We start from the raw sequence: 26,740 nt of genomic DNA, 5'->3' as shown, positions 1-26,740 counted from the left end.
AGGATAATTCATGGCAATGTTTTATTTTTAGGGCTCATTTTAACTGTATTTGTGTCCCTCTGTGAAGGGTGAGTTTTAGGGAGGCTGTGTGGGTTCTTGTGATTTGGGATGTAGTAATTTACGTGGCTGTAAGTGTGTAAGTCCAGGAATAGAAGAGCATAAAACTGTAAGTGCTGCATGGCTCCTGCATTCACCTAAACTAATGTTAAAAAAGTCAGTGCCTAAGAACTTAAAATGCTATAGTGCACTTTCAAGATGTCGGAGGCCTTATGTCTTAACCCAGTTTTGGAGCACATCACACACCAGACAAGGTGACCTTTGATAGCCGCACCACTGCCCTTGAAATTCTCCTCCTCACCAGCACTTTTTTTTGTCTTTCATGACAGACTGAAGGCTTGCACCCTCCTTTTAGCTTCCACCAGACCTGCACCCTGAGCAGCTCCCTGGGGATTTCCTCCCATTTTTATCTCTTCGCCCTCCTCCCTCTATAACCTGGACAGAGCAGTGACAGCAGGAAGCCACTGACCACAAATCCCACGCATAGGGACCTGGGATTCCCTTTCTCCTGTTTTCCCAGCCTGAGGCTGCAGGGGGCGCCAAAGACACTGATACTGAGTGTGTTTGCACTGCACCTCCATTTATGCTCCCAGAAGTGTTGCCTTTCCAGGGTAATATTCAAAGAGACCTCTGCAAGTAAAACAGTGTTTGATGCACATAAATGGGATCTCTCACCAGAGATGTGGATAAACTTCAACACACAGTTTACTGGAACTGGAACTTACATGCACAGTTTTGCTGCATTGTTCAAAGGTTACCCTCTCTACCCTCATCAGAATACTTTGCATAAAAATATATTTACAGGGTCTGTAGCAGGGGTGGCTGACTTCAGCCCCTGAGAACCACAAACAGGCCTGGTTTTCAGGATATCCACAATGAATATGCATGAGATAGATTTGCATGGAATGCAGGCAGTGCATGCAGGTCTCTCTCATGCATATTCATTGTGGATATCCTGAAAATCGGGCCTGTTTGTGGCTCTCAAGGACCGGCGTTGGCCACCCCTGGGTTACAGTAATTAGAAGACACAGGGAGGGAAGGTGTGAAAGATGGGGGCTACAAGAAGAGGGAGAGAGAAAGAGAGAGAGAGAAGAAAGGAGGTAAGAAGGGGGAGAGAGAGATGAAGTGAGGGAATGGGAGGAAGAGAGAGAGAGAGGCAGAGAGGGATAGAGAGAGGGCAAAAAGGGAAAGAAAGCCAAAGGAACAAGGGAGGGATGGGAAAAAGAAACAAAGGTAGGAAGGGAGAGAAGAAGGGAAAGGGAGGAGAGAAGGGGAGAGACACAGGGAAGAAGAGAGAAATTTCTGTTGAAAGGGAGGGAGCGAGCTGGGAGGAGAGAGATGAAGTGCCCTGACCCCTTTGCTGCACTCACCTTCGGCCACATCGTCATCCACGGTCAGCTTGAGGCTCTTGCCCCGTCGCACCACCCTGACGGTGTGCCAGGCATTGTCGTTCAGCTTCAGCCCCGCGTAGAGCGTCTCGGGCCCTTTGCCTGGGAATGGTGGGGGGAGACGAGAGTCAGTGCGAGCCCCTGGTATGGTCTGTGACGGCCACTGAACCACTCTGGTGCGAGCCTCTGGGGCAGAGGAAGGCAGATCCCGGCCCCGTGTGCCCGCCCGCCTCCCCGGGAGGTGGCAGGGAAGGGCAGCGGCTTCATGGTGTACGTGCGACAGCTCTGGGTGTCTGGCGATGCCCTGCGCATGGCGCACCAGGGTGGTTCAGCCCTGCAAGAGACCTCTCGCAGTCCTGGCTATTGCGATAAACAGCATTTCTGGCCCTGTCTAACCTTTAGCTTGCACCTTGCAAACAATATTCCTGCTTCAGAGAAGCACTCGCGCTGTCCTGAGGTCCCCGTTTCGGCAGAAGCTGCTCTTCTGCCCACAGCCCCTATCACCGTAAGCGCTCGGTCAGTACCCGGCCCAAGAGGGTAAGAGCTGGTGGGATTTAGACTCCTCTAATGATGCAAAAGGCCAATTCTGGGACAGGAAAGAGGAAGCTGTTGAATTCCCAGGATCTGGCCCACGTGCATCCTAATCTGGCTTACTGTGAAGATGCAGGAAGCATCCAATCAAAAGCCGCAGCGCAGTGATGTCAGCACGTCTCTCCTTTCCCGCCACGCTGACATCACTGGCGCGCAGCCGTTTTCAAGGTAAGGCAGGGCCGGACCCTGCATCTCCTCAAGTCACCTCCAACCCTCAGAGTTTGCATTTCCCAGGAAAAGTCAGGGTAACGATTCCTAAGTGCTTTCCCTCTGGGTCAGTATCCCCAGCTGTCACAATATCTTACTGCTTGCTGCCAGACAATATTTCATCGATATGGGAATCTGGCACAGGAGACAGATAGGTGCACGCTTCACCGCTGGGAAAGAAACACGAGAGCCCCGAGAAGCTTCTGGAAAGCATTGCCACAGGTGGGGCTTCAGCTCTTCACAGCGTACACCTCGGCCGGGGGCCTGTGACCCAGGCTGGCCACTGTCGGAGAGAGCAGGGCGCGTCCTGGGAAAACTCTCTGGGGTCTGACACTTCAAGTCCTGCGTTAGTCAGGGGCCAGGACAGAGTGAGGATGGCAGCAAGGAGAGCTGTGTAAAGCGTATGGAGGAGCTCAGGATCTCTGAGTGTGGGAGGGGAGGGAGGGAAGAGGGCAGGTGTATATGTGTGCTTGTGTGCCTAGGAGTGTAAGTTTGTGTGTAGGGATGGGGGAAGGGTGTGATTGTGTGTGATGTGAGGGGGAAGGGGTGGGGGTGTGTGTGTGTGGGGGGGGGGTTATGGGAACAGAGGAGGGAGTGTGTGGCTGTTCTGTGAGAGTTATAGGAAGGAGGAATGGGTGTGAGTTGTGGGGAGGGGGGAGGGGGGAGAGGTATGTGTGTGTGTTGCGCAGAGGTGGAGGGATGTGTATGGCTCTAAGTCTATGGGTGTATGTGTGTGGTTGAGGAGGAGGAGGACAGATTTGGGTGATGTAGAGGGGAGAGGGGTGTGGGTGATGAGAGGGAGGTGTGTGTCTTGTGGGAAGGCAGAGACAGGTATTTGTGTTGTGGGGAGGGGGATGTATGTGTGTGTTATTAGAAAGCAGGGAGAGGTGTGTGTGTTGTGAGGAGGGGGATCAATGTGTGTTGTGTGGAGAGAGATGATGTGGGTGTTGTGGGAAGGGGGATGGATGTGTGTGTTGTTAGAAAGCAGGGTGAGGTGTGTGTGTTGTGGGGAAGGGTAGCTGTATTTATTGTGGGGAGTGGATGATGTGTGTTTTGGGGAAGGGGTAGGTATGTGTGTTGTGGAGAGAGAGATGATGTGTTGTGGGGAGGGGTAGATGTGCGTGTTGTGGGAAGGCAGGGAGAGGTGTGTGTGTTGTGAGGAGGGGGATCGATGTGTGTTGTGTGGAGAGAGATGATGTGGGTGTTGTGTGAAGTCAGAGAGTGGGGTGGGTGTGTGTGTTGTAGGGAGGGGGATGGATGTGTGTGTTAGAAAGCAGGGTGAGGTGTGTGTGTGAGTTGTGGGGAGGGAGATGGATGTGTGTGTTGAGGGAAGACAGGGAGTGGTGTGTATGTGTGTTTGTGTATTGGGGAAGGGGAGGGTGTGTGTGTTAGAAAGCAGGGTGAGGTGTGTGTGTGTGTTGTGGGGAGGGGGATGGATGTGTGTGTTGAGGGAAGATAGGGAGTGGTGTGTATGTGTGTTTGTGTATTGGGGAAGGGAAGGGTGTGTGTGTGTGTGTGTGTTTGTGAGCGTGTTATGGGGAGGAGGAAGGGTGTGTGTCTGTGACTGTGCTGCAGTAACGCAGAGCTTTGAGGAGATGACATTACTAATGGCCGCCAGAAAACAGCTGAACCCAGTGTATAAAACCATAAAGTTTGCATACTGGGTCAGAGCGAGGGTCCATCAGAGGCCACTCCAGGTCACAGGTACCTGGCAGGATCCCAAAGAATAGATCCAGTCCTTCCTACTTATAACCAGGGCCAAGCAGTGGCTTTCCCAAGTCTGCATGGCTAATAAGGGTCTATGGACTTTACTGCTTTCACCACATCCTCTGGAAAGAAATGCCTCAGTTCTGTTGTGCACTGAGAGTAAAAATAACTTTCCTAAATTATTTTACATGTGCTAACTGCCAGAATCTTGGAGTGTCCCTTTAATCCTAGCACTACTTGCAAGGGTAAATACTCGTTGCACTCCACTCATGCTCTTAAAGACCTCTATCATATCCCCCCTCAGCCCTCTCTTCTCCAAGCTGAAGAGTCCTAACCTCTTAAGTCTTTCATATTGGAATCGCTCCATCCCCTTTATCATCTTGGTCGCCCTTCTCTGTAGCTTTTTCTAATTCTGCTGTATCTTTCTTGGGATGTGATGGCCAGAACCACACACAGTACTTGAGGTGTGGTCTAGATTCTGTCTATGCCTCAGGGACCTTATTTTTTTAAGCCTTTTGCCATAGAAGTAAACGGGAGAGTCCCTTTATTACCGTTCCCAGCGCTCTCTTGCACGACCCTGTAAAATAACCCTCACACGGACACCTGGGGAAGGCTGAATGCTCCATTCCTCCCCCCAGTACGACGCTCTCGCAGCAGCAGGCAATGCATGCCAACTTCCAGGCTCGCCGCCAGTCCTATAGCCAGGGCCGCTCACCTCCCTGCAGCTGCATATTTAGCCCAGTCAGAGGCTTCTCGTGCTACACCTTCTATGCCTGCACTTGTGAACTAACACAAAACAGAGGGCACAAATCCCAGGGAGTTTAGCACCGGGAGCTTCCCAGGGCACAACACCCAATGAGCACTGGATCGACTCCCAGTTTAGCAAAAGGTTGCTCTGTTCTTTCCCAGGACACTATCCCGGGCAGAAGTACTTAGAAACGGATTTCCAGGAACCTCTCAAGGTCTTCTCTTAAGGAATATTGTTTGCAAGGCAGCAGATAATCCCCAGTTTTGCAAAAGGGACCCAGGGCATGCTTGGGATTTGCTCACAAACAGATCGACAGATTCTCTCGTCCTGAGCAGAGAGCCAGGGGCTGCAGGAACATCACCCCATCCTCTGCTGCTCCTGCCCACCTGGCTTACCTTGCCTCGGCGTTACCTGGCGAGTGGCGGCAGCTCAGGCAGCAGGGTTTAAAGAGCAGTGAGATAAGCCACACATCCCTCGCGATCTTCAGCGCTGCCTCAGGCAACCAATGCAGCAAGACGAAGTGGCCCTGCCCTGTTTGTCCTACCTTTCATCTGCATCTCCAGTCCTTTCATCGGCCTTCATACTCACCTCCACATCATGACCTGAACGGGACCCTCAGTGGGGAGGGCATTGCCTTTGGATCTCACCTGTCAGCCCCTTGGTGGCTTTCATACGTGAAACCTGCCTCCTGCCATCAGTTCCATCAGAAGAAGCAGGAAAGCCTTCAATGTCATGTGTCCTCCTATGAGTGGCGAGCACAGACGCTCGGCCCTGCACACCCTCCCACCCCAGCCTGCATACCCTACCCTCCCACCCCAGCCTGCATACCCTACCCTCACCCCAGCCTGCATACCCTACCCTCCCACCCCAGCCTGCATACCCTACCCTCACCCCAGCCTGCATACCCTACCCTCCCACCCCAGCCTGCATACCCTACCCTCACCCCAGTCTGCATACCCTACCCTCCCACCCCAGCCTGCATACCCTACCCTCACCCCAGCCTGCATACCCTACCCTCACCCCAGCCTGCATACCCTACCCTCCCACCCCAGCCTGCATACCCTACCTTCCCACCCCAGCCTGCATACCCTACCCTCCCACCCCAGCCTGCATACCCTACCTTCCCACCCCAGCCTGCATACCCTACCCTCCCACCCCAGCCTGCATACCCTACCCTCACCCCAGCCTGCATACCCTACCTTCCCACCCCAGCCTGCATACCCTACCCTCCCACCCCAGCCTGCATACCCTACCCTCACCCCAGCCTGCATACCCTACCTTCCCACCCCAGCCTGCATACCCTACCCTCACCCCAGCCTCCATACCCTACCTTCCCACCCCAGCCTGCATACCCTACCCTCACCCCAGCCTGCATACCCTACCTTCCCACCCCAGCCTGCATACCCTACCCTCACCCCAGCCTGCATACCCTACCCTCCCACCCCAGCCTGCATACCCTACCCTCACCCCAGCCTGCATACCCTACCCTCCCACCCCAGCCTGCATACCCTACCCTCACCCCAGCCTGCATACCCTACCTTCCCACCCCAGCCTGCATACCCTACCCTCACCCCAGCCTGCATACCCTACCTTCCCACCCCAGCCTGCATACCCTACCCTCACCCCAGCCTGCATACCCTACCTTCCCACCCCAGCCTGCATACCCTACCCTCACCCCAGCCTGCATACCCTACCTTCCCACCCCAGCCTGCATACCCTACCCTCACCCCAGCCTGCATACCCTACCCTCCGCCCAGCCTGCATACCCTACCTTCCCACCCCAGCCTGCATACCCTACCCTCCCACCCCAGCCTGCATATCCTACCCTCCCACCCCAGCCTGCATACCCTACCTTCCCACCCCAGCCTGCATACCCTACCCTCACCCCAGCCAGCATACGCTACCCTCCCACCCCAGCCTGCATACCCTACCCTCACCCCAGCCTGCATACCCTACCCTCCCACCCCAGCCAGCATATGCTACCCTCCCACCCCAGCCTGCATACCCTACCCTCACCCCAGCCTGCATACCCTACCTTCCCACCCCAGCCTGCATACCCTACCCTCACCCCAGCCTGCATACCCTCCCCTCCCACCCCAGCCTGCATACCCTACCTTCCCACCCCAGCCTACATACCCTACCTTCCCACCCCAGCCTGCATACCCTCCCACCCCAGCCTGCATACCCTACCCTCCCACCCCAGCCTGCATACCCTACCTTCCCACCCCAGCCTGCATACCCTACCCTCACCCCAGCCTGCATACCCTACCCTCCCACCCCAGCCTGCATACCCTACCCTCACCCCAGCCTGCATACCCTACCCTCCCACCCCCCAGCCTGCATACCATACCCTCACCCCAGCCTGCATACCCTACCCTCCCACCCCAGCCTGCATACCCTCCCACCCCAGCCTGCATACCCTACCCTCCCACCCCAGCCTGCATACCCTACCTTCCCACCCCAGCCTGCATACGCTACCCTCCCACCCCAGCCTGCATACCCTACCCTCACCCCAGCCTGCATACCCTACCCTCCCACCCCAGCCTGCATACGCTACCCTCCCACCCCAGCCTGCATACCCTCCCACCCCAGCCTGCATACCCTACCCTCCCACCCCAGCCTGCATACCCTACCTTCCCACCCCAGCCTGCATACCCTACCCTCACCCCAGCCTGCATACCCTACCTTCCCACCCCAGCCTGCATACCATACCCTCCCACCCCAGCCTGCATACCCTACCTTCCCACCCCAGCCTGCATACCCTACCCTCACCCCAGCCTGCATACCATACCCTCCCACCCCAGCCTGCATACCCTACCCTCACCCCAGCCAGCATACCCTACCCTCACCCCAGCCTGCATACCCTACCCTCCCACCCCAGCCTGCATACGCTACCCTCCCACCCCAGCCTGCATACCCTACCCTCACCCCAGCCTGCATACCCTACCGAAAATAATCTCCCAAGATCTGAAAGAAATGCTTAGTAAGGGAAGCAGCATATGGCTCCAGTTTTGTTGTACAAACTCAGGAGAACATTTCATCCAACAATTGCTGGGTGACCTATCAGCATGGCTGACGGCCTTACAGATGAATCATAGCAGCACAAGCAGTGAGCCAGTCGATGACGTTAGGCATGGCTTTTCTGATTTCCTATTGTCATGCTTGGTAATATGCGTGCATTTTATACAAAGAGCTGCCTCCCATAATGAGGGAACCTGCCCTTTTACGACGCTCTTCTTGGTTACGTCTTAGGGGACCTGTGGTTCGCTGATGCAAGATTTGCCCTGTTTTTTACATCTACAATCTGATTTTACAGCCTGGAAGGATCCAGTAATTTTCCTGTCAGTCCTGTATCTCGATCTTTCTCGGGGAATCCATCGCAGGTATAAGCCACGTGCATTAGGCCAAGGCTCCATTTTTCCAGGCCTGGTTTTACCCCCACTGCATGCGTGGAGCAGGACTTCCACTTCCCCTCGTGGGCTCCTTAAGGTAAGCAGAGGAGTGAAACCAGGACTGGATCAGCCTGTCCTGAAATACTGGAGCTAGGTGGCAACCCTGGTCAAGAGTAACTTGGTCAAAAGTGTCAGGCAGGTGGAAGCTGCTGGCACTTTGTTGATGTCGTTGCACCGAGGATTGTGTCTGGAGGATATTACTGAAGAGCAAACGCTGTCCTGACAGGAGAACTATCACAAGATAGAAACGCTGTCGGACCTGACACCTTACATCTCACTCACAGAAGCAGGGTTGTGCTCTGTTTTCCTTCTGTACAAGCCTACTGCATATGTATAGTTGAACAAAAGTAGCCAGAGCTAAAATCACAGTTATTGCAAAGAACTTGTCATACCCGGCCCTGGCAGCCAGAAACAAGTCTTTCCAGCCTGCACTGCCTCTAGTGGTGACTCCAGGCAGCACGCCATTGTTGCCAGACTAGGACAGGGGTGGGCAAACCTTTTTTGTGCTGGACCACATTACAAGTTGTCGAGCGCAACGAGGGCCAGAGGGTGGGGGGATGGGGGGGAGGAGCAGGGAGGGGTGTGGCAGGGCAGGGCGCGTCGGGTCCTCAACACAGCAATCAAATCCCCACCACTTGCTGCAGGCCTTTCAGTATCCAGCAGGCTTAAGGGCCATCATTTTTAGCACCCAAGGAGCCCGTTCAGTCATGGATCCCCAGCCTCTACCAAAAATCTGAAAAACCTTCAACCCAACAGGTACAAGGCGTTTTCCCAACTAGCAGACCACCCAACCTCAGTCTCAAATGTAAGGTGCAGACAAACAAAGTGGAGTGGAAACCACTCAGCGCCAGAGTCATATGCAGTGCAATAAATCAAAACCATTCCTCATAAAACAAAGTCGAGAAATCTAAAACAGTCATAACAGCGAGGAAACCATACTAATAAAAAGCACACTTCAAAACAGGTGACAGATAGCACACCAGCTAATAACTAAAAATCAAAAAACCCCTTTAAACATTTCCCCCAAATCAATCAAATATTTCAAAACAGCAGACATATCAAACACCCAATAATTAAAAGTAATAAGGATAAAAAATCCCCCCTCATACTTGGGAACCTTTCATTTCCAGTCACCCTGAGACTGAAGATTGGATTAGTAGGGAGGAGGAGAGGAGGGAACACACACACCTCCTCCTCCTCTCTCTCTCATTTACACACGCACCTCCTCCTCCTCTCTCTCTCATATACACACACACCTCCTCCTCCTCTCTCTCTCATATACACACACACCTCCTCCTCCTCTCTCTCTCATATACACACGCACACACACTCATGCACCCTTCTACCCTCTCTTCTCGCTCCCCTCTTCCACTTCCTCCCTCCCATTTCCCTTCACTCTCACTCACCTCCTTCCCTCTCAGTCACTCTTACTCCCATTCACTTCCCTCTGAACCTCACCTTCTCTCTCAGCCACTCGCCTCCTTACTCCCAATCACCCCATTCTGTTTCTCATTCTCAACCCTTCCCACTCAGTCACTAGCCCCTCTCTCCCACCTACCCACTTGCACATTCCCTTCCCTGACATTCATCACCTTCCTCTCAGTCACTCACCCTCTTCTTCCCAGTCATTCATGTCCCTTCCATTTCACTCACTCACTACTTTCCCTTCCTTTCCTTTCTGTCCCTTCCTACGCTTCCCTTTCTGTTTCTCCCCTTACTTCTCTATTACTCACCACTCTTCACAGCAGCGCAGGGCCTCTCCTCTCCCCCGCCAGCGTGCCGATGCACCAGGTCTCTCCTCACGCCATGACAAACACGCCAACAACGTGGCCTCCTTCCTGCTGGTAGGAAGTGGAAATCCCACCGGCGCCAACGCACCGGGTCTCTCCTCACTGGCTGGGGATGGGAACCCTGCCAGCACCATCGCAGCAGGTTTCCCCCTGTGTGCTGACAAGTGCACCGACAAGTGGGCCTCTTCCTTGCGGGCGGGGAGTGTAAATCCTGCCAGTGCCGCAATACGCCAGGTCTCTCCTCGCTGGCGTGGGTGGAAACCCCGCCAGCGCCGACGAATGGGGTTTCTTCTCGCTGGTGGAGGGTGGTAACCCCACCAGCACCGACAAACGGGGTCTTTCCTCACTGGTGGGGGGTGGAAACCCCGCCAGCGCCGATGAATGGGGTTTCTTCTCGCTGGTGGAGGGTGGTAACCCCACCAGCACCGACAAACGGGGTCTTTCCTCACTGGTGGGGGGTGGAAACCCCGCCAGCGCCAACGAATGGGGTTTCTTCTCGCTGGTGGAGGGTGGTAACCCCACCAGCACCGACAAATGGGGTCTTTCCTCACTGGTGGGGGGTGGAAACCCCGCCAGCGCCGATGAATGGGGTTTCTTCTCGCTGGTGGAGGGTGGTAATCCCACCAGCACCGACAAACGGTGTCTTTCCTCACTGGTGGGGGGTGGAAACCCCGCCAGCGCCGATGAATGGGGTTTCTTCTCGCTGGTGGAGGGTGGTAATCCCACCAGCACCGACAAACGGTGTCTTTCCTCACTGGTGGGGGGTGGAAACCCCGCCAGCGCCGACGAATGGGGTTTCTTCTCGCTGGTGGAGGGTGGTAACCCCACCAGCACCGACAAACGGGGTCTTTCCTCACTGGTGGGGGGTGGAAACCCTGTCAGCACCGACGAATGGGGTCTTTCTTCACTGGCGGGGGAGGGGGTGGAAACCCCACCAGCACAGACGAATGGGGTCTTTCCTCACTGGCGGGGGAGGGGGTGGAAACCTTGCCAGTGCCGACGAATGGGGTCTTTCCTCACTGGTGGGGGGTGGAAACCCTGCCAGCACCGACGAATGGGGTCTTTCCTCACTGGCGGGGGAGGGGGTGGAAACCCTGCCAGCACCGACGAATGGGGTCTTTCCTCACTGGTGGGGGGTGGAAACCCTGCCAGTGCCAACGAATGGGGTCTTTCCTCACTGGCGGGGGAGGGGGTGGAAACCCCGCCAGCACCGACGAATGGGGTCTTTCTTCACTGGTGGGGGGTGGAAACCCTGCCAGTGCCATCGAATGGGGTCTTTCCTCACTGGCGGGGGAGGGGGTGGAAACCCCGCCAGCACTGACGAACGGGGTCTTTCCTTGCATTAAAACACACCGATGTTCTGACTTCCCTGCTCAAGCATCATCAAGGGCGATAACTTGGCCTTTGATGATGAATTCAGGCAGGCAGGTCGGAGCATCGGCAGGCCACACATACTAGAAAATGTCCAGGTGATACACAGCTGGATTAAAAACATTTAATGGCCACATTTGGCCTGCGGGCCGTAGCTTACCCACCACTGCCCTGGGATGCCCAAGGCTGGAATTACTGGGAATTCTCATTTCCTGAAAATCTAGCGCCAGGAACAAATAGATCCTTCAGCACAAGCAGCAGGCACGCACTTTATAATTTATTTACCTTCTCAGATCTGGAAATCCCAAGATTTTCACACCAGGAATAGAAAAAAACTGTACTGCATTGTTGTAAGACTATAGCAAGCCCCACAGTTATTAGGTGAAACATACAGCCTGCCGCCACCCCTCCCCACACGGATCACACCCTCCCCACACACAATAAAAAATTGTACACTTAGAATAACTTTACATGAAAAAGGATATTCAAAGTACAATCTTTCCTCACTGGCGGGGGGAGAAAAAAACGTGTAAAGCTTGCTGGGCAGACTGGATGGGCCGTTTGGTCTTCTTCTGCCGTCATTTCTATGTTTCTATGTTTCTATGTTTCCAAGGTAAAACTAACACTTACAACATGAATATTATATTTACATGCACTGCTGTGGTGCCAACCACAACACCTTGCAGAAAAAAAGGAAAAAGGACACTTGGAATTGGTATTAGGCCTATTGTAATGTATGTTAAGAACATAAGAATATAAGAAATTGCCATGCTGGGTCAGAACAAGGGTCCATCAAGCCCCGCATCCTGTTTCCAACATAGGCCAATCCAGATCATAAGAACCTGGCAAGTACCCAAACACTAAGAAGATCCCATGCTACTGATGCAATTAATAGCAGTGGCTATTCCCTAAGTAAACTTGATTAATAGCAGTTAATGGACTTCTTCTCCAAGAACTTATCCAAACCTTTTTTGAACCCAGCTACACTAAGTGCACTAACCACATCCTCTGGCAACAAATTCCAGAGCTTTATTGTGCGTTGAGTGAAAAAGAATTTTCTCCGATTAGTCTTAAATGTGCTACGTGCTAACTTCATGGAATGCCCCCTAGTCCTTCTATTATTTGAAAGCGAAAATAACCGAGTCACATCTACCTGTTCTAGACCTCTCATGATCTTAAAGACCTCTATCATATCCCCCCTCAGCCGTCTCTTCTCCAAGCTGAAAAGTCCTAACCTCTTTAGTCTTTCCTCATAGGGGAGTTGTTCCATCCCCTTTATCATTTTGGTTGCCCTTCTCTGTACCTTCTCCATTGCAACTATATCTTTTTTGAGATGCGGCGACTAGAATTGTACACAGTATTCAAGGTGTGGTCTCACCATGGAGCGATACAGAGGCATTATGACATTTTCAGTTCTATTCACCATTCCCTTTCTAATAATTCCTAACATTCTGTTTGCTTTTTTGACTGCTGCAGCACACTGAGCCAAAGATTTCAATGTGTTATCCACTGTGATGCCTCGAAAGCCATGAATAAACTGCATTATGATTTTTGTAAACCTCACATACTTCACATACCAAAATAGCACTAATTACCAGTATTCAAACAGGGTCCACTTCACTACAAGTTGCCAAGGCCATGGACTCGGAGAAGGCTTCTGCTCTTCAGGCCATTCCAGGACTCGCACAACAGATTCAGGAGCAGCAGCGCTTCCTAGATGCTCTGGCGGCTTCCATTGAAAGCCTCAATGCCTGGCTGGATGCTACAGCACTCCAGGCCGCTCTGTCCCCTCCTGCAGTGATTCCTCCAACTCCAGTGACACATCTGCATCCTTCGGTTCCTTTGCCAGCACCCCCGCGATATCACGGAGATTCAAAACAGTGCTGGGGGTTTATGAATTAGTGCTACATGCGCTTTTCTCTCCAGCCGGCTCTATTTCCAAACGATACCACCAAGGTCACCTTTATTCTCTCTCGCCTTGATGGCAAGGCTCTGGCTTGGGCATCTCCGCTCTGGGAGCGTTCTGGCCCACTCCTGCAGGATCTATCTTGATTCATCTCCTCCTTCATAAAGGTCTTCGATGACGCCGGTCGACTGTCAGCTTCTAGTGCAGATCTCCTTCATCTTCATCAGGGGAATTGCTCACTGACCGACTACGGCATAGAGTTTAGCACCCTAACCACGGAGCTCGGCTGGCAGGAGGACTGCTTATGCCCCATTTTCCTGGAGGGACTTTTGGCTCGTATCAAAGATGAACTTATGGCTCGTGACCTTTCAGAGTCTTTGGAAGACCTCATCAACTTGGCTGGAAGGATTGATCACTGTCTCCAGGAGTGTATTCGAGAATTCAGGATCCCATTAGAGATTCGTCATAACTAGGCCTCGTTCACCCACAAATGTCCCAGCTTCCACCTCGGGGCCTCCATCAGCCAACTTGACTGAGGAACCCATGCAATTGGGTCGTGGCTGCCTTTCTCCTGTGGAGCTCCTACGGAGGTGACAGGCTGGTCTATGTCTGTACTGAGATGCAGCAGGACACCGACTCAGGCAATGCCCAGTCCATTCGGGAAACTTCCCAGCCTAGGGTATAATGGGGGCCTGACCCTAGGTTTCTTAACTCTGGCCCCTCAACTTACCCTTCCTGCTACCATCACTCTGGCCCATCTAAGCTTCCCCTTCTTAGCCCTCGTGGACTGGAGGGAATTTTCTTATGAAGCCTCTAGTGGACCACCTGCACATTCCCACCATTCCTAAGAAGCTACTCCTGGTCATTTTGTCCATCCAAGGTGATCCCTTGCCTGAAAGGAATACACTTATCATGGTCCCTGTAACTATGTGCATCGGGGCACTACATGTCGAGGAAATCAAATTCCACGTGATCGACAAGTCCATTCACCCCATGGTCTTAGGACTACCTTAGCTACAACTCCACTCTCCGCAATTTGACTGAACTTCTCTACAGCTCTTGAAGTGGGGTCCTCACTGTCACCAGTCCTGCCTAAAGAGGATTATGGCTTCTCCTCACCTTCCACTGGAGATGTCAGAACTCGGGATTCCTGTGCCCTATGCCGACTTCTTTTACGTCTTCTCTATGAAAAAAGTGGAGAATCTACAACCCCATCGGGAGTTTGACTGTGCCATCGAGCTGATGCCAGCCACCACACCTCTGTGTGGTAGAGTATACCTGCTATCCATTTCTGAAACAAAGGCTATAAGAACATGTCAAACTGGGTCAGACCAAGGGTCCATCAAGCCCAGCATCCTGTTTCCAACAGTGGCCGATCCAGGCCATAAGAACCTGGCAAGTACCCAAACACTAAGTCTATTCCATGCTACTCTTGCTAGTAATAGCAGTGGCTATTTTCTAAGTTAACTTAATTAATAGCAGGTAATGGACTTCTCCTCCAAGAACTTATCCAATCCTTTTTAAACACAGCTACACTAACTGCACTAACCACATCCTCTGGCAACAAATTCCAGAGTTTAATTGTACGTTGAGTGAAAAAGAACTTTCTCCAATTAGTTTTAAATGTGCTACTTGCTAACTTCATGGATTGCCCGCTAGTCCTTCTATTATCTGAAATAGCAAATAACTGTTTCACATTAACCCGTTCTAGACCTCTCATGATTTTAAACACCTCTATCATATCCCCCCTCAGCTGTCTCTTCTCCAAGCTGAAAAGTCCTAACCTCAGAATACATCCGAGAGAACCTAGAGAAGGGAGTAATCCGACGATCCACTTCTTCAGCCAGGGCAGGATTCTTCTTTGTGACCAAGAAAGATGGGACTCTCCGTCCCCATATCAATTACCGTGGTCTCAACGCTATCACCAAGAAGGATCTTAATCTGTTTGTTGCGTCCGGTCTTCAACGGCTTCGCCCCGCCTACCTCTCTCTACTTGTGTCTTCTCCCACTCACCTTGGACTGATGGCTGCCACAGAGTCTGCTTGCCATTCTCTCCGGCGTCCTCGAACCAGCTTTGGTGCTGCCTCCTGCCATTCTCCTTCAAAGTACCTCTAGGTCATGCGCGCACACCACCCTCCTTCACGTTGGCTCGAACCTCAGGGGCATTCCCCTGTTCTGACGTCACGACTCCAGGGTATATCTGCCTACAGTATTTGCTAGCTCACTGAGTTAGCAACAAGATTCATACATATGGGATTCGCTCTCCATTACTAAGCTACTCTGCCACTCCAGCTCTATCTGGAACTCTTACTACCCTTCGGGGTCGCCAATGGGGTCAGTACTCCCCGAAGGGCACTCTGTACCCGTGTTCCTTCTATTCACGGAAGTTCTCTTCTGCTGAACGTAATTACAGAATAGGGGACAGGGAACTCCTCACCATCAAGTTGGCCCTAGAGGATTGGCATCATTGGTTGGAGGGGGCTCAGCATTGGTTTATGAACTACACCGATCATAAGAATCTAGAACACCTACTTCACACACAGCGCTTAAATGCAAGGCAGGCCCGCTGATCTCTCTTTTTCACCTACTTCAATTCTGAGTTGAGATATCATCCGACGAACAAGAATGCTTGGGCTGATGCGCTGTCCTGTTCCTTCCAACCAAAGGATCTCCCTGAACAACTGCAGCATATCATAGATTCAGCACGAATCCTCTTGTCCCTTCCCTTGACTGTTCCTCGCAAAAGAAACAGTTGTGTCCCGCAGGCTCCATGAAAAGGTTTTGAAATGGTCCCCAGTGTATCAGGTCACCCTGGTTGAGCTCAGACTCTCACTCATCTCCAACACTACTACTGGTCGCTCCAAATGCAACGCGATGTCCGAGCCTATGTGGACTCTTGTCCCACCTGCGCACAGCAGAAACTGTTGGCAGGACGACCCTGGGGGCTGTTACAGCCATTGCCAGCACCCAGGAAACCCTGGACCCACTTGCCCACCGATTTTGTGGTAGACTTCCCTCTTTCAAATGGCAACTCTGTTATTTGGGTCATGATCGACCATTTCTCTAAAGTAATTCATTTTTTCCCAATACCGGGCATTCCTATGGCGCCCAAGCTCGTTCGACTCTAATCTCAGCATGTGTTCTGCCTTAATGGGTTACCCCAGCATGTGGTCTCCAACAGAGGTTCTCAGTTCATAGCCTGATTCTGGCGATCTCTGTGTAAAAAGTTCAATATAACACTGGACTTTACAACCGCATACCATCCGCAGTCCAACGGCCAGGCTGAGTGAACCAACCACTCCTTAAAAACCTTCCTCAGGGCCTATGCCAATGACCAGCAGAATAATTGAGCCTACCTTTTGCCCTGGGCGGAGTTCTCCCATAACTCCCAAATCTGCACCTCTATTGGATCGTCATCGTTCCAAATCGTGTTCGGAAGGCAACCCCTACTTCTGTTACCTGTTCCTCTCAACGTTCCATCTCTGGTGGCTCAATTAACAGCTATATAACTTCAGAAGCTATGGATTCACACTTCAGAAATGTTACGGAAGGCAGCTAATCAGTCCAAGAGATCAGCAGATGCTCATCGGAGACCTGCACCTCAATTTAGACCAGAATACAAAGTCTGGCTCAGTACTCGCAATATCTGGCTTAGGCTACTATCAATGCACCTAGCACCCAGATACATTCGGCCTTTTCCCATCATCAAACAGATTGGGCCCATAACCTACCAGCTACACCTACTTAATTCTCTGGGGGTTCATAACATCTTCCATGTCTTCCTCCTCAAATCACTGATACTCTCGTGGCCCTCTCAGAAGATGCCACAGCCGCAGAACATTGCTTCGGAGAGTGATACCACGTATCAAGTACGGGAGGTCCTGGATGTATCGGCCTGATTAAGAGCCAGTAAGGCATATTGTAGGGCAATTTCTGTCACTACTTTTGTTTTATCTGATACTGAGACCACTGAGTAATCTCATTAACTCCTTGGGCTCATTACCAGGGAGGGCACATTTTAGGTCTTTTCTTTTTGCTATCTGGAGCTTCTGTGGGGCAGATTATAAAGGTCCTTTGGACAGGTCACCATTTGATTATTATGAGACTGAATTTCCTTGTCAGGAAGTCAAATCATGTCAGAATTAACACTGCTTATCAGAAACGTGGTCATGTCGATTGTGAACAGTAGAAAGAGTTAGTGCTTCCTAACCTCGAGAATTTGCCGCAAGGCAATAGGAGAGCACGGGCCACACAATGGCGTGATACCACGTCTCAAGCTGTCGGACAGTTAGCTCCTGTGAACGTTATTGTTCCCCGTGATTCCCATGTTAACCATGGGTTCCCAGCAAAGCTAGGCGAGCAAAGTGGGAAATCCAGCAAGCAGAACAACAAAGGCCCAGGTCTCATTCACCATCTGACAAACAGCTTCATGTCAGCAGATTCAGAAGTTACAGGGAAAGTGCTGCATCAGCGAAAAAGTCCTACTCTTATTAAAAAAAAAAAATTACAGGCTGCAGGCAATCTCCCTAGTGAATCGCTTCCTACCGTTCGTTATCTTACACTTGGTCAGGACTCTTCCCGTCCAGAACAAGTAAAAAGAAACATTTCCTGATTGCAAAATACATTCGCTACAGTATTTGATCAGGAAATACAAATAATTTGTGCCAGTTTCACTAGGGAACCGGGGATACCACAAGGTGACCATAACACAAAATGTTGGGAAGATTTCAAAATTCTCTCTGAAGTTATTGAAATGATTAATGCCTTAAACAGCTTCTCAAACTCTTTAAATCCTTGCAATACTACTATTCTGAGCGTATTACTAAGATTGTAAATCTATCTCTGGAAGAAAGCTGTCTTCCAACTGAGTTAAAAAGAGCTATGGTAAGACTTAGATTAAACAATCCGAAATGAGATCAGAGTGACACAATAAACTATTGCCCCATTTCATCTCTGCTGTTCCTCTCAAAGGTGATGGAAAGGACTGTACTAAAACAACAGTACTTGGATGAGGATGAACCTCCTCGTCGAACTCCGGCACCCGCTTACCTCCTCCTCCTCTGTCGGGGCTCCCGAGGCCCAATCGGGGCAAGAGCCCGCTCGTTCCCACCGCGAGCCGTGCAGAGGAGGCCACCGAATCAAACGAAAGCAAAACTAAAAAAAAAACAGAACGGAAAACAGAAAAAAAAGCCGAAGGAAGCTCCTGCTCTGAGCACACCCGGTGAGTCAGCCGCGCCCCTCCAAAGGCATTAGGCCAATCAGAAGGCGGCACTAAGCCCTTTAAAATCGCGGCGACTACCGCCGGGCGTCGCGCTCCCAAAGGGGCGCGACCTAAGGGGCCTGCCCCTTAGCGAGCCCCTTGGAGAGACCCAGGAGCCAGAACTAAGGCCCGTGCAGCAATATACTTGCCCTCACTTTGGTAGCTCATCAACCAGCACGCAGACAAACTTCAGCAGCACTCAACCAGCACGCAGACAAACTTCAGCAGCATTCAACCAGCACGCAGACAAACTTCAGCAGCATTCAACTAGCACCAAACCAGCTCACTACAACGTACATCCAACTCTTATCTGACCTTCAACAGCATTCATCCAACACCAATCCAACCCACAACAGCATTCATACTGCCATTACATCCCTGTTATCTATAACAAGCCTTCATTCAACCGACAATGCTCTACCGCCCAAGCTCCTACAAATCCCTCATCCCAATCATGATTTCCCCCTACCACACAGTTTCTAGGTCTCACCTATTTACCATCTTCCTATTTAACGCACAATCACTTACCAACAAAACTTTAATACTTAATGACCTACTGCTGGACTCAACACCGGATTTTTGCGCCATAACAGAAACTTGGCTCAACCCACTGACATCGCACTCATTAACCAACTACCAACACAGATCTACGACTTCTTCTCTATCCCAAGACAAAAAAAAGAGGAGGGGGTATCTTTCTAGCTGCCAAAAAATCCCTGAGGTTCACACTCTATCCTATCAACACAAATACCAAATTAGAACTAGGATTGTTTCAAATCAGAAGATCTGCAAATCCTTCTAGTCTACGCCCCTCCAGGCCTTCTAGAATCAGACACCTCTCCCATTCTAGAAACTATAACTTTACACCTAAACCTTGACTCCCCAGCTATAATCTTGGGCGACTTCAACTTACATGTTGACAAAGTTCCCCTTCAACGAACTGCGAAGCCTTCCTCACCGCAATGTCCGCTATGGGTTTCAAACAACAAATCAACAAACCCACTCACAAAGCAGGACACACTCTCGATCTCTTCTTTACAAACGCCGGCATTTCTCAAACAACTCAACCTGAATGTCAACAAGTCCCAAGGTCAGACCACTCCTTAATCTCCACCAGCTTTTCCCTACCACAACCAGATCTCAAACCTGACACAAGACCCCTCCTTTCTCTACAGAAAAACATGTAACTCTGAACTCCTCAGCCAAAGTTTTAGCCCCAGAACTACCGTCCATCGATGTTTCTACACCGAATTCCGCTCTTCAATCTTGGTCCAAAATAACAAAAATCAGTAGCAAACACTCTTTGCCCACTGACCACCAAAAAACACTCTACAAAAGCATCCAAAAGACAACCCTGGTTTAATGATGAACTGCGAAATCTCAAACAACTACTTCGGCAGAAAGAAAGAAAATGGCGCAAAGCCCCCTCACCGGCCTCAGTCTCTGACTACAAACGTACACTCCCACCAATACAAAACAGTATACAGAAAACAAAAAGAGACTTCTATGCCCGTCAGGTTCATCACCTCATCTTTGACTCAAAAGCTTTATCGCCTTCGTCTCTAATCTCACTAAACCTATCACTCCGGATATACCCACCAGAACTTCTCAGACCAAAGCAGACGAACTGGCTCTTCATTTCAGCAAAAAAATCTCTGATCTCATCAATCAATTGCCACCAACCACTAGCTCTCAAGATTTCACACACATTCTCCCTAACAAAGATATCCAACTTAACGCATTCGAACCCATCACTGTCACAGAAATACAATCGGTGTTGAAGAAAATGAAACCTTCATCACACCCCTTCGATCAAATTCCTTCCAAAATGCTACTTCTCATTCCTGATACTATATCAAAATCACTAGCCGAAATTATAAACTGTTCACTGTCCCAGGGTATCTACCCAGATGAACTAAAAACAGCTTCAATCAAACCCCTCTTAAAAAAACCGAATCTAAATCCAAGCGATCCCAATAACCTCCGCCCTATTTCAACCTTCCATTCATAGCCAAAATAATGGAAAAATTGGTGAATACACAAACTCTCCAATTACTTGGAAGATCACGGAATTCTATCTCCAAACCAATATGGCTTTCGTAAAGCTGCAAGCACAGAAACATTACTTCTTTCACTCTCAGACTTCCTCCTCGCCGGAATAGACAAAGGCAAACCATTTTTACTAATCCTCCTCGACCTTCTCGGCGGCCTTTGACACCGTCAACCCTCACCTCCTTCTAAAACAACTAGCTAATATCGGAGTTACAGATACTTCACTAACATGGTTCAAAACCTTCCTGGAAAACAGAGGATATAGGGTTAAAATTCATAATACAGAATCACAATATCACCCCTCCACCAGAGGGTGCCACAAGGTTCATCCCTTTCACCCACTCTATTCAATGTATACCTGCTACCTCTTTGTCAACTATTAACAAAATTAAAACTGAAACACTTCCTCTTCGCTGACGACGTACAGATTGAGATCCCTATAAAAGAATCTATCAAGATAACAATGGAATACTGGGATAGTTGCCTATTAGAAATCAAACACCCTCCTTAACAGCCTTAACCTAATCCTTAATGCGTCGAAAACGGAATATCTCCTTATAGCACCTGAAAACAACAACACACTTTCAAAGCCTCCAACCATTCTACAAACCACACATGTAAGAGATCTAGGAGCCATCTTAGACAACCGTCTTAGCCTCAAACCATTCATTAACAAAACTACCAAAGGACTGCTTCCACAAATTACATATTCTGAAAAGAATAAAGCCACTTTTCCACGCGCATGACTTTAGATCAATCCTACAAGCAATAATCTTCTCCAAACTAGATTATTGCAATTCTTTACTACTAGGCCTCCCAGCTTCCTACACCAAACCTCTACAAATGGTACAGAACACTGCAGCCAGAATCCTCACAAACTCCAGGAAAATGGACCACATCTCCCCCATCCTCAAAGACCTTCATTGGTTACCGATCCACTTCAGAATTATGTACAAAACCATCATGATTATCTACAAAAAACATCCATCAACACACTCAACTCGACCTACAAATCCCTTTTAAAAACACACATCTGCCAGACCCATCAGGGAACACTACAAAGAATCACTACAGGTTCCACATGCCAAAACCTACCACCACAAATCCTACAGTTCAAGAGCTCTCTCATCTGCAGGTCCAATCCTTTGGAAACTCCATCCCCCCGGACTTAAGACAAGAACCATGCGCTCTAACTTTTAGGAAAAGACTAAAAACTTGGCTTTTTAAAAAGCATTCCCAGATCTGGATTAAATTCTCCACCCATCAGCATAAACACAAAAGTTAGTGAACTGTAACAAAAACCCACTAACTTCACACGCAGTGACAACAACATATTATTATACTTCACTACAATTCATATTTGGTCAATCTTTCCTACCCATCTATATTTTATAATTTTATACATATTTATTAATTGATACAGTTGGCTAAATGTTAATATTCTTTCTTTAATTTCCTCCCCTTTCAGATCCTAGTTATTTTTCCTTGTTTTTTTGTAACTTCCTCACATCCTAAATATTGTTACAATGTTTTTATTTGTTAAGTTTCTTATTATATTTGATGTCGAATTGGGAAATGTTTCTACCATGTTACTCTCTGCAGTTATTCACATTGTTAATTGTAACCGGGTTGATGTGATTCATATCATGAAACTCGGTATAATAAAAATAATAAATAAATAAATAAATAAATAAATAAATATTAGATCCAGCCTGGTCACACGTCCAGACCTCTTCAGATGCAGCTTCAAGATGTTCAATAGCCATGTGCCAGTTTTACTGAACGCATCTGCCACATTTCATACAGCTAATCACTGAATACTACTGGATCATTAGAAAGTCTAGGAATTTCGGAAATGTATTGACGTGGTTTGAATCCTTTATATCCAATCGAGTACAACAGGTAAAGTTAGGCAAATAAAATGTCTGGTGTCCTGCAAGGATCAGCCCCGACTGCTCTTTTACTGAACATTACCTGCGTCTGGTCTCTAGCCTAGTCGCTAATTGGGAGTGGGCTACAGGCTATATGCTGATGTCATCCATTTTTTTGTACCAATCACAACAACAGTTGTGGAGGCACTGGATGCCGGTGCTAGATGTCCTACATGCTGTCTGTGAATGGATGCAATCCAACAGGCTTGCCCTTAATATTGAAAAAACAAAAATGATGATATTGAGTAAGTATCCCACTAATAAACATCCCCTCTCCTTTCACTTTGAAGCGTGGGCAATTAATGTTTTGTCACAAGTAAGGAATTTAAGAGTGCACTTGGATCCCAATTTATTGTTGCGTCAACAGAGTTAGGTGGTTGCAACTAATGCCTTGAATAATCGTGCATCCTCTGGGACCTGAAACCAAGTTTATCCACTAAAGATCTCCATGCTGCAGTCTCTGCTTCTCTCGAATTTAGATCATTGCAGTTTTGCTTTATTTGGGGATGCCAGCAGTTATGTTGAAATGTTTACAGGCTGAACAGAAAGTGCTGTAAGGATAATAATGGGTTGGAAGTTATTTGATCATATCACTCCTGTTTGTGTTCCTTCCATTGGCTCCCCATATTTTGGCAGATCCAGTTTAAGATCATAACACTTCTGTCTGTGTAAGATCCCTTCTAAAGACCTCTAAACCCCAAAGGTTGAAATCTGCTGGATGTTCCTTTATAGCTTCAAGTCACCACTCTGCAGAGTGGAAAACTTCTCAGATGACATCAGGCCTGGACAAATATGCAAAGGTGGCCTCCCTGAAAGGAAAACTAAGAAAAACTGAAAATCTCTCTCTCAGACTGAAGACTGTTACATAAAAACAACTTGAGCAGGAAGGTATATATAAATGTCTAGGAGTGAAGGATGGTGCAAGAATCCAGTAAAAGTTTACTGTGAGAATGGATCAGCCAAAAACAATTACAGGAGACTGAGACTGATATTGAAAAGTGCTTTAACAGCACAGAATAAGATACAATCCATCAATCATCTTGCAACGCCACACTTTCACATAGCTCTGGAATCATAACTGGCCTCATAAACGCCTTGAAAAATTGAATGAAAGAAACAAGAAACCTCCATGTTCACCAGGAAATCTATACGAAAGCAATACATGCCAAGGTTGTACATCCCAAAAGTTGAACGTGGTATGGATTTTATAGAATAGATTATGAAACTAGAACTAAGAACATAAGAAATAGACATCTGCGCTACTATCATAGGCCTCCAGGCATACCTAACAGCATTAGCAGACCGAAACGCTCAAATACTCAGTATGAAGTGAACAGCCAAAATTGGTTGCATCCTTAAACTTGAACAAGCATTCTGATGAATAGAAGGAATGCGTGAGAATCTACCAGCATACATGGGGAAAGAGGCAACAGAATTTGCATAACAAGAAACATAATTCTGTAAAGAAATGGACCAGCAAACAAGGATAAATTATTGGCAAAAGCACAGGAAATACAGCTGGAAATACAAAAAGCTACTCCGGCAATCACATGTTAATGAAAACTATACACAAAAATGACTAAGGAGAGGTGAACCTAGAACTAAAGATGAGGGATGATAACTGCAGCACAGGCCAGTGACCACCGACAAGATACTCACGGTCAGCACAGAAAAATGGCTAAACAGATAAATGCAAATTCTGCAAAACAGAACTGGGACCAATTACACATCTCGTCGCTGATGTCAGAAGGCCTGCATATAGAAAGGCTCATGTATTGGAAACTGTAAACATCCTGACCCTGACTGAATTGCAGAGAATAAAGACGTTGTGATCATCTGGGACATTTCCATTCCAGCTGATAAACAACTCAATGTTAGAAAAGCAGACATTGTGGCAGAAGAGGAAAACACAGGAACAGCATTGCTAGTAGGAGTGTCAGTACCAAGTGACTTGCTCTGTGCAACGTGAGGAGAGAAAGAGAGAAGAGCACCGGGTACCAAGAGATGCAATCAGAGACCAAGACAATGCCACAGAAAGATACAGCAATGGCCCCAATGGGACTGGGCAACACTGCCCTGATTGAAAAGAACTTCCAAGAGTACCTCTATATGTTGCCGGAACATATTACACTCTATGAACGTCAGAAGGAAGCCTTCTTTGGCAACATGCAAGAATTAAGACAAGCACTAGAGAGTGAGATCATGCCCAGCACCCACTGGCTTATGAATAAGCTCATTTCCATTACCGTAGGTGCATAACTCATTTGGAGACATAACCCATAACAACTATCAGCATGGTATGATTCTACATAGTAAGACGGAGAGATAACGCAAGGTATCAGCTTTCCTTATTCAGAAGTTAGTATTCGATAACTTGTCAGGAGATGCTGTGGGAGTCAGAACATTTAACAACTGAATTCACTATGTCCATGTGTGCTACAATGTGTCCCCCACACCTTCCCCCGAGTGGTAAGAGGGTAGAACTGCGGCTAAGGACAACTCACGAGGACAACCCCTTCTTGGTGGTCAGTGGACCTGCAGCCTTAACGTGAAAAGGTCGCTGGTTCCAACATCCTGGGACACTTTTTATCAAACTGTTTTGGTGCAAGCAGCAGAATCACTGCATGCTATAGGGGAACAGGTAGGAATTTTGATGACACTCATTGACCAGCGTGCTCTACAGACTTCCTTTAAAAATTACAAAAAGAAGATGGCTGCCAGCTGAAAGTATGCTCTGAAGGACTCTCTCTCTTGCATTAAAATATTAACTTTCTACATTTTTTTTTGCCTTGACAGTTTCATGGGCAAGAGGAATGGTAAAGCCCATGTCTATGTGGATATGATGGTAATATGGATCGCCATCTCCTTCGGAGTGTGGACCCTCCTTTCAGCTCCGTTGAGTAGTCTTTCGTGGGTGATGGTTCCTGACTCAGATGCATCTCTCACACTGGAGTCGTGCCATGTTCCTCAACAGCCTGAGCCCCCATCCTCCCAGCAACGAAGATACTGCCTCTTCAGCCGGCCTGGTGGGGGGGGTGATCGGATTGAAGACTTGAGTGTGGAGAGGAGCCTAGGCTCTGGGCTTCCCAGTGCAGAGGTACTGCAGTCATATGACCAGCGCTGTACAGAATTCAGCAGCCTGAGCCTTACTGCCAATCTAAGCCCCCTAATATTATTGTGGATGCCATTTGGGAAACCTTGATGAAGTTATCCTCACAGCTGGTTCGGGGTGTATCTGCAATGGCACCAGGGCCTCTCTACAGCTCTGCAGAGCCCACAGAAACAATTGTTTTATCTCAGAAGATGCATGTGTTTGCTTCCCGTGAAACTGCTATGCTGTTGTTTCTAAGGGTCATCTCTTCTTGTAAAACTTAGAAAATATTATTCATCGGCGTAAAAGTCGAATTATAAACTTTTCTAAGCAGAGACTGATGTTCTCCAATGGAAATGCTCCAAAAGGTGTGGACTCCAGAATTGTACACAGCATTCCCTTTTTCTGCTGACCATTCCCCTCCCTATGTAGCCAAGCAGCTTTCTGGCTTTTACCATCACTTTATCCACCTGTTTGACCACCTTAAGATCATCAAATACATTCACCCCCAGATCCTGCTCTTCTTTTCTGCTTTGAAAAATTTCACCTTCAAAACTGCATCATTCCCTTGCGTTTTTAGCATTAAATCTTAGCTGCCAGATCTTAGACCATTCCTTGAGCTTCCCTAGATCCCTCCTCATGTTTTCCACTCCTTCCTGGTTTCTACTGTGTTGCAGAGTTTGGTTATCACTCTGGTGAAGAGAAAGTGACCAGTGGGCTTCCCAGGGCGCAGTACTGGGTTTAATTATTTTCAATATTATTTATTAGCAACATTGCTGAGGACATGAGGAAAAAATCTGACTGACTGACACTAATACAAATATCTATAAACAAAGCAGTATGATCGTAGAATGGTGGGACCGGACAGAAAAAGCAGAAAAAGGAGATCCAAGATGGCCGCACGTTGAGTGTAGTAGCGGATGCTCTCCTGCTACTAGTTGAAATGTCTTCTTTTCCTCTAAACCTATGCCTTCGAAAAGGATAGGGAAGATTAGGGTTTATCCCTCTACTCCCCACCATCGACAACTATGCAGCAGGAAATCACCCGTTTTCTTACCTCACCAGTTTTAACTCCAGGAGTCGAGGAACCCTTGGTGCAGGGGATGGAAGAGAGATGTCCTGGCACCGGAGGAGACTATACTGAGTCTAGACCGAGAACAGCTCCGACGCGAAGAGAGAGCTCGCTGTT

At 48.9% G+C, this 26,740-nt stretch overlaps 1 protein-coding gene across 16 annotated transcripts in view; it reads right to left on the bottom strand.

The window, feature by feature from the left end:
* The window catches only part of NRXN3 (neurexin 3), a 2,187,333-nt gene that overhangs the window by 1,257,932 nt on the left and 902,661 nt on the right, over positions 1-26,740 (bottom strand). For 13 of the 16 annotated variants that reach the window (XM_029597682.1, XM_029597681.1, XM_029597685.1 and 10 more), the window contains one exon: positions 1,438-1,547. In XM_029597682.1, the coding sequence (XP_029453542.1) occupies positions 1,438-1,547 (110 nt within the window). Of the gene's footprint in view, positions 1-1,427; positions 1,548-26,740 lie in introns of all 16 variants that reach the window. The other 3 variants (XM_029597679.1, XM_029597677.1, XM_029597678.1) reach the window with 1 other exon arrangement.

Source organism: Rhinatrema bivittatum, chromosome 4, assembly GCF_901001135.1.
Source record: "Rhinatrema bivittatum chromosome 4, aRhiBiv1.1, whole genome shotgun sequence".
In the NCBI taxonomy this organism is placed as follows: Eukaryota; Metazoa; Chordata; class Amphibia; order Gymnophiona; family Rhinatrematidae; genus Rhinatrema; species Rhinatrema bivittatum.
This window is presented reverse-complemented; position numbering and strand designations above follow the sequence as displayed.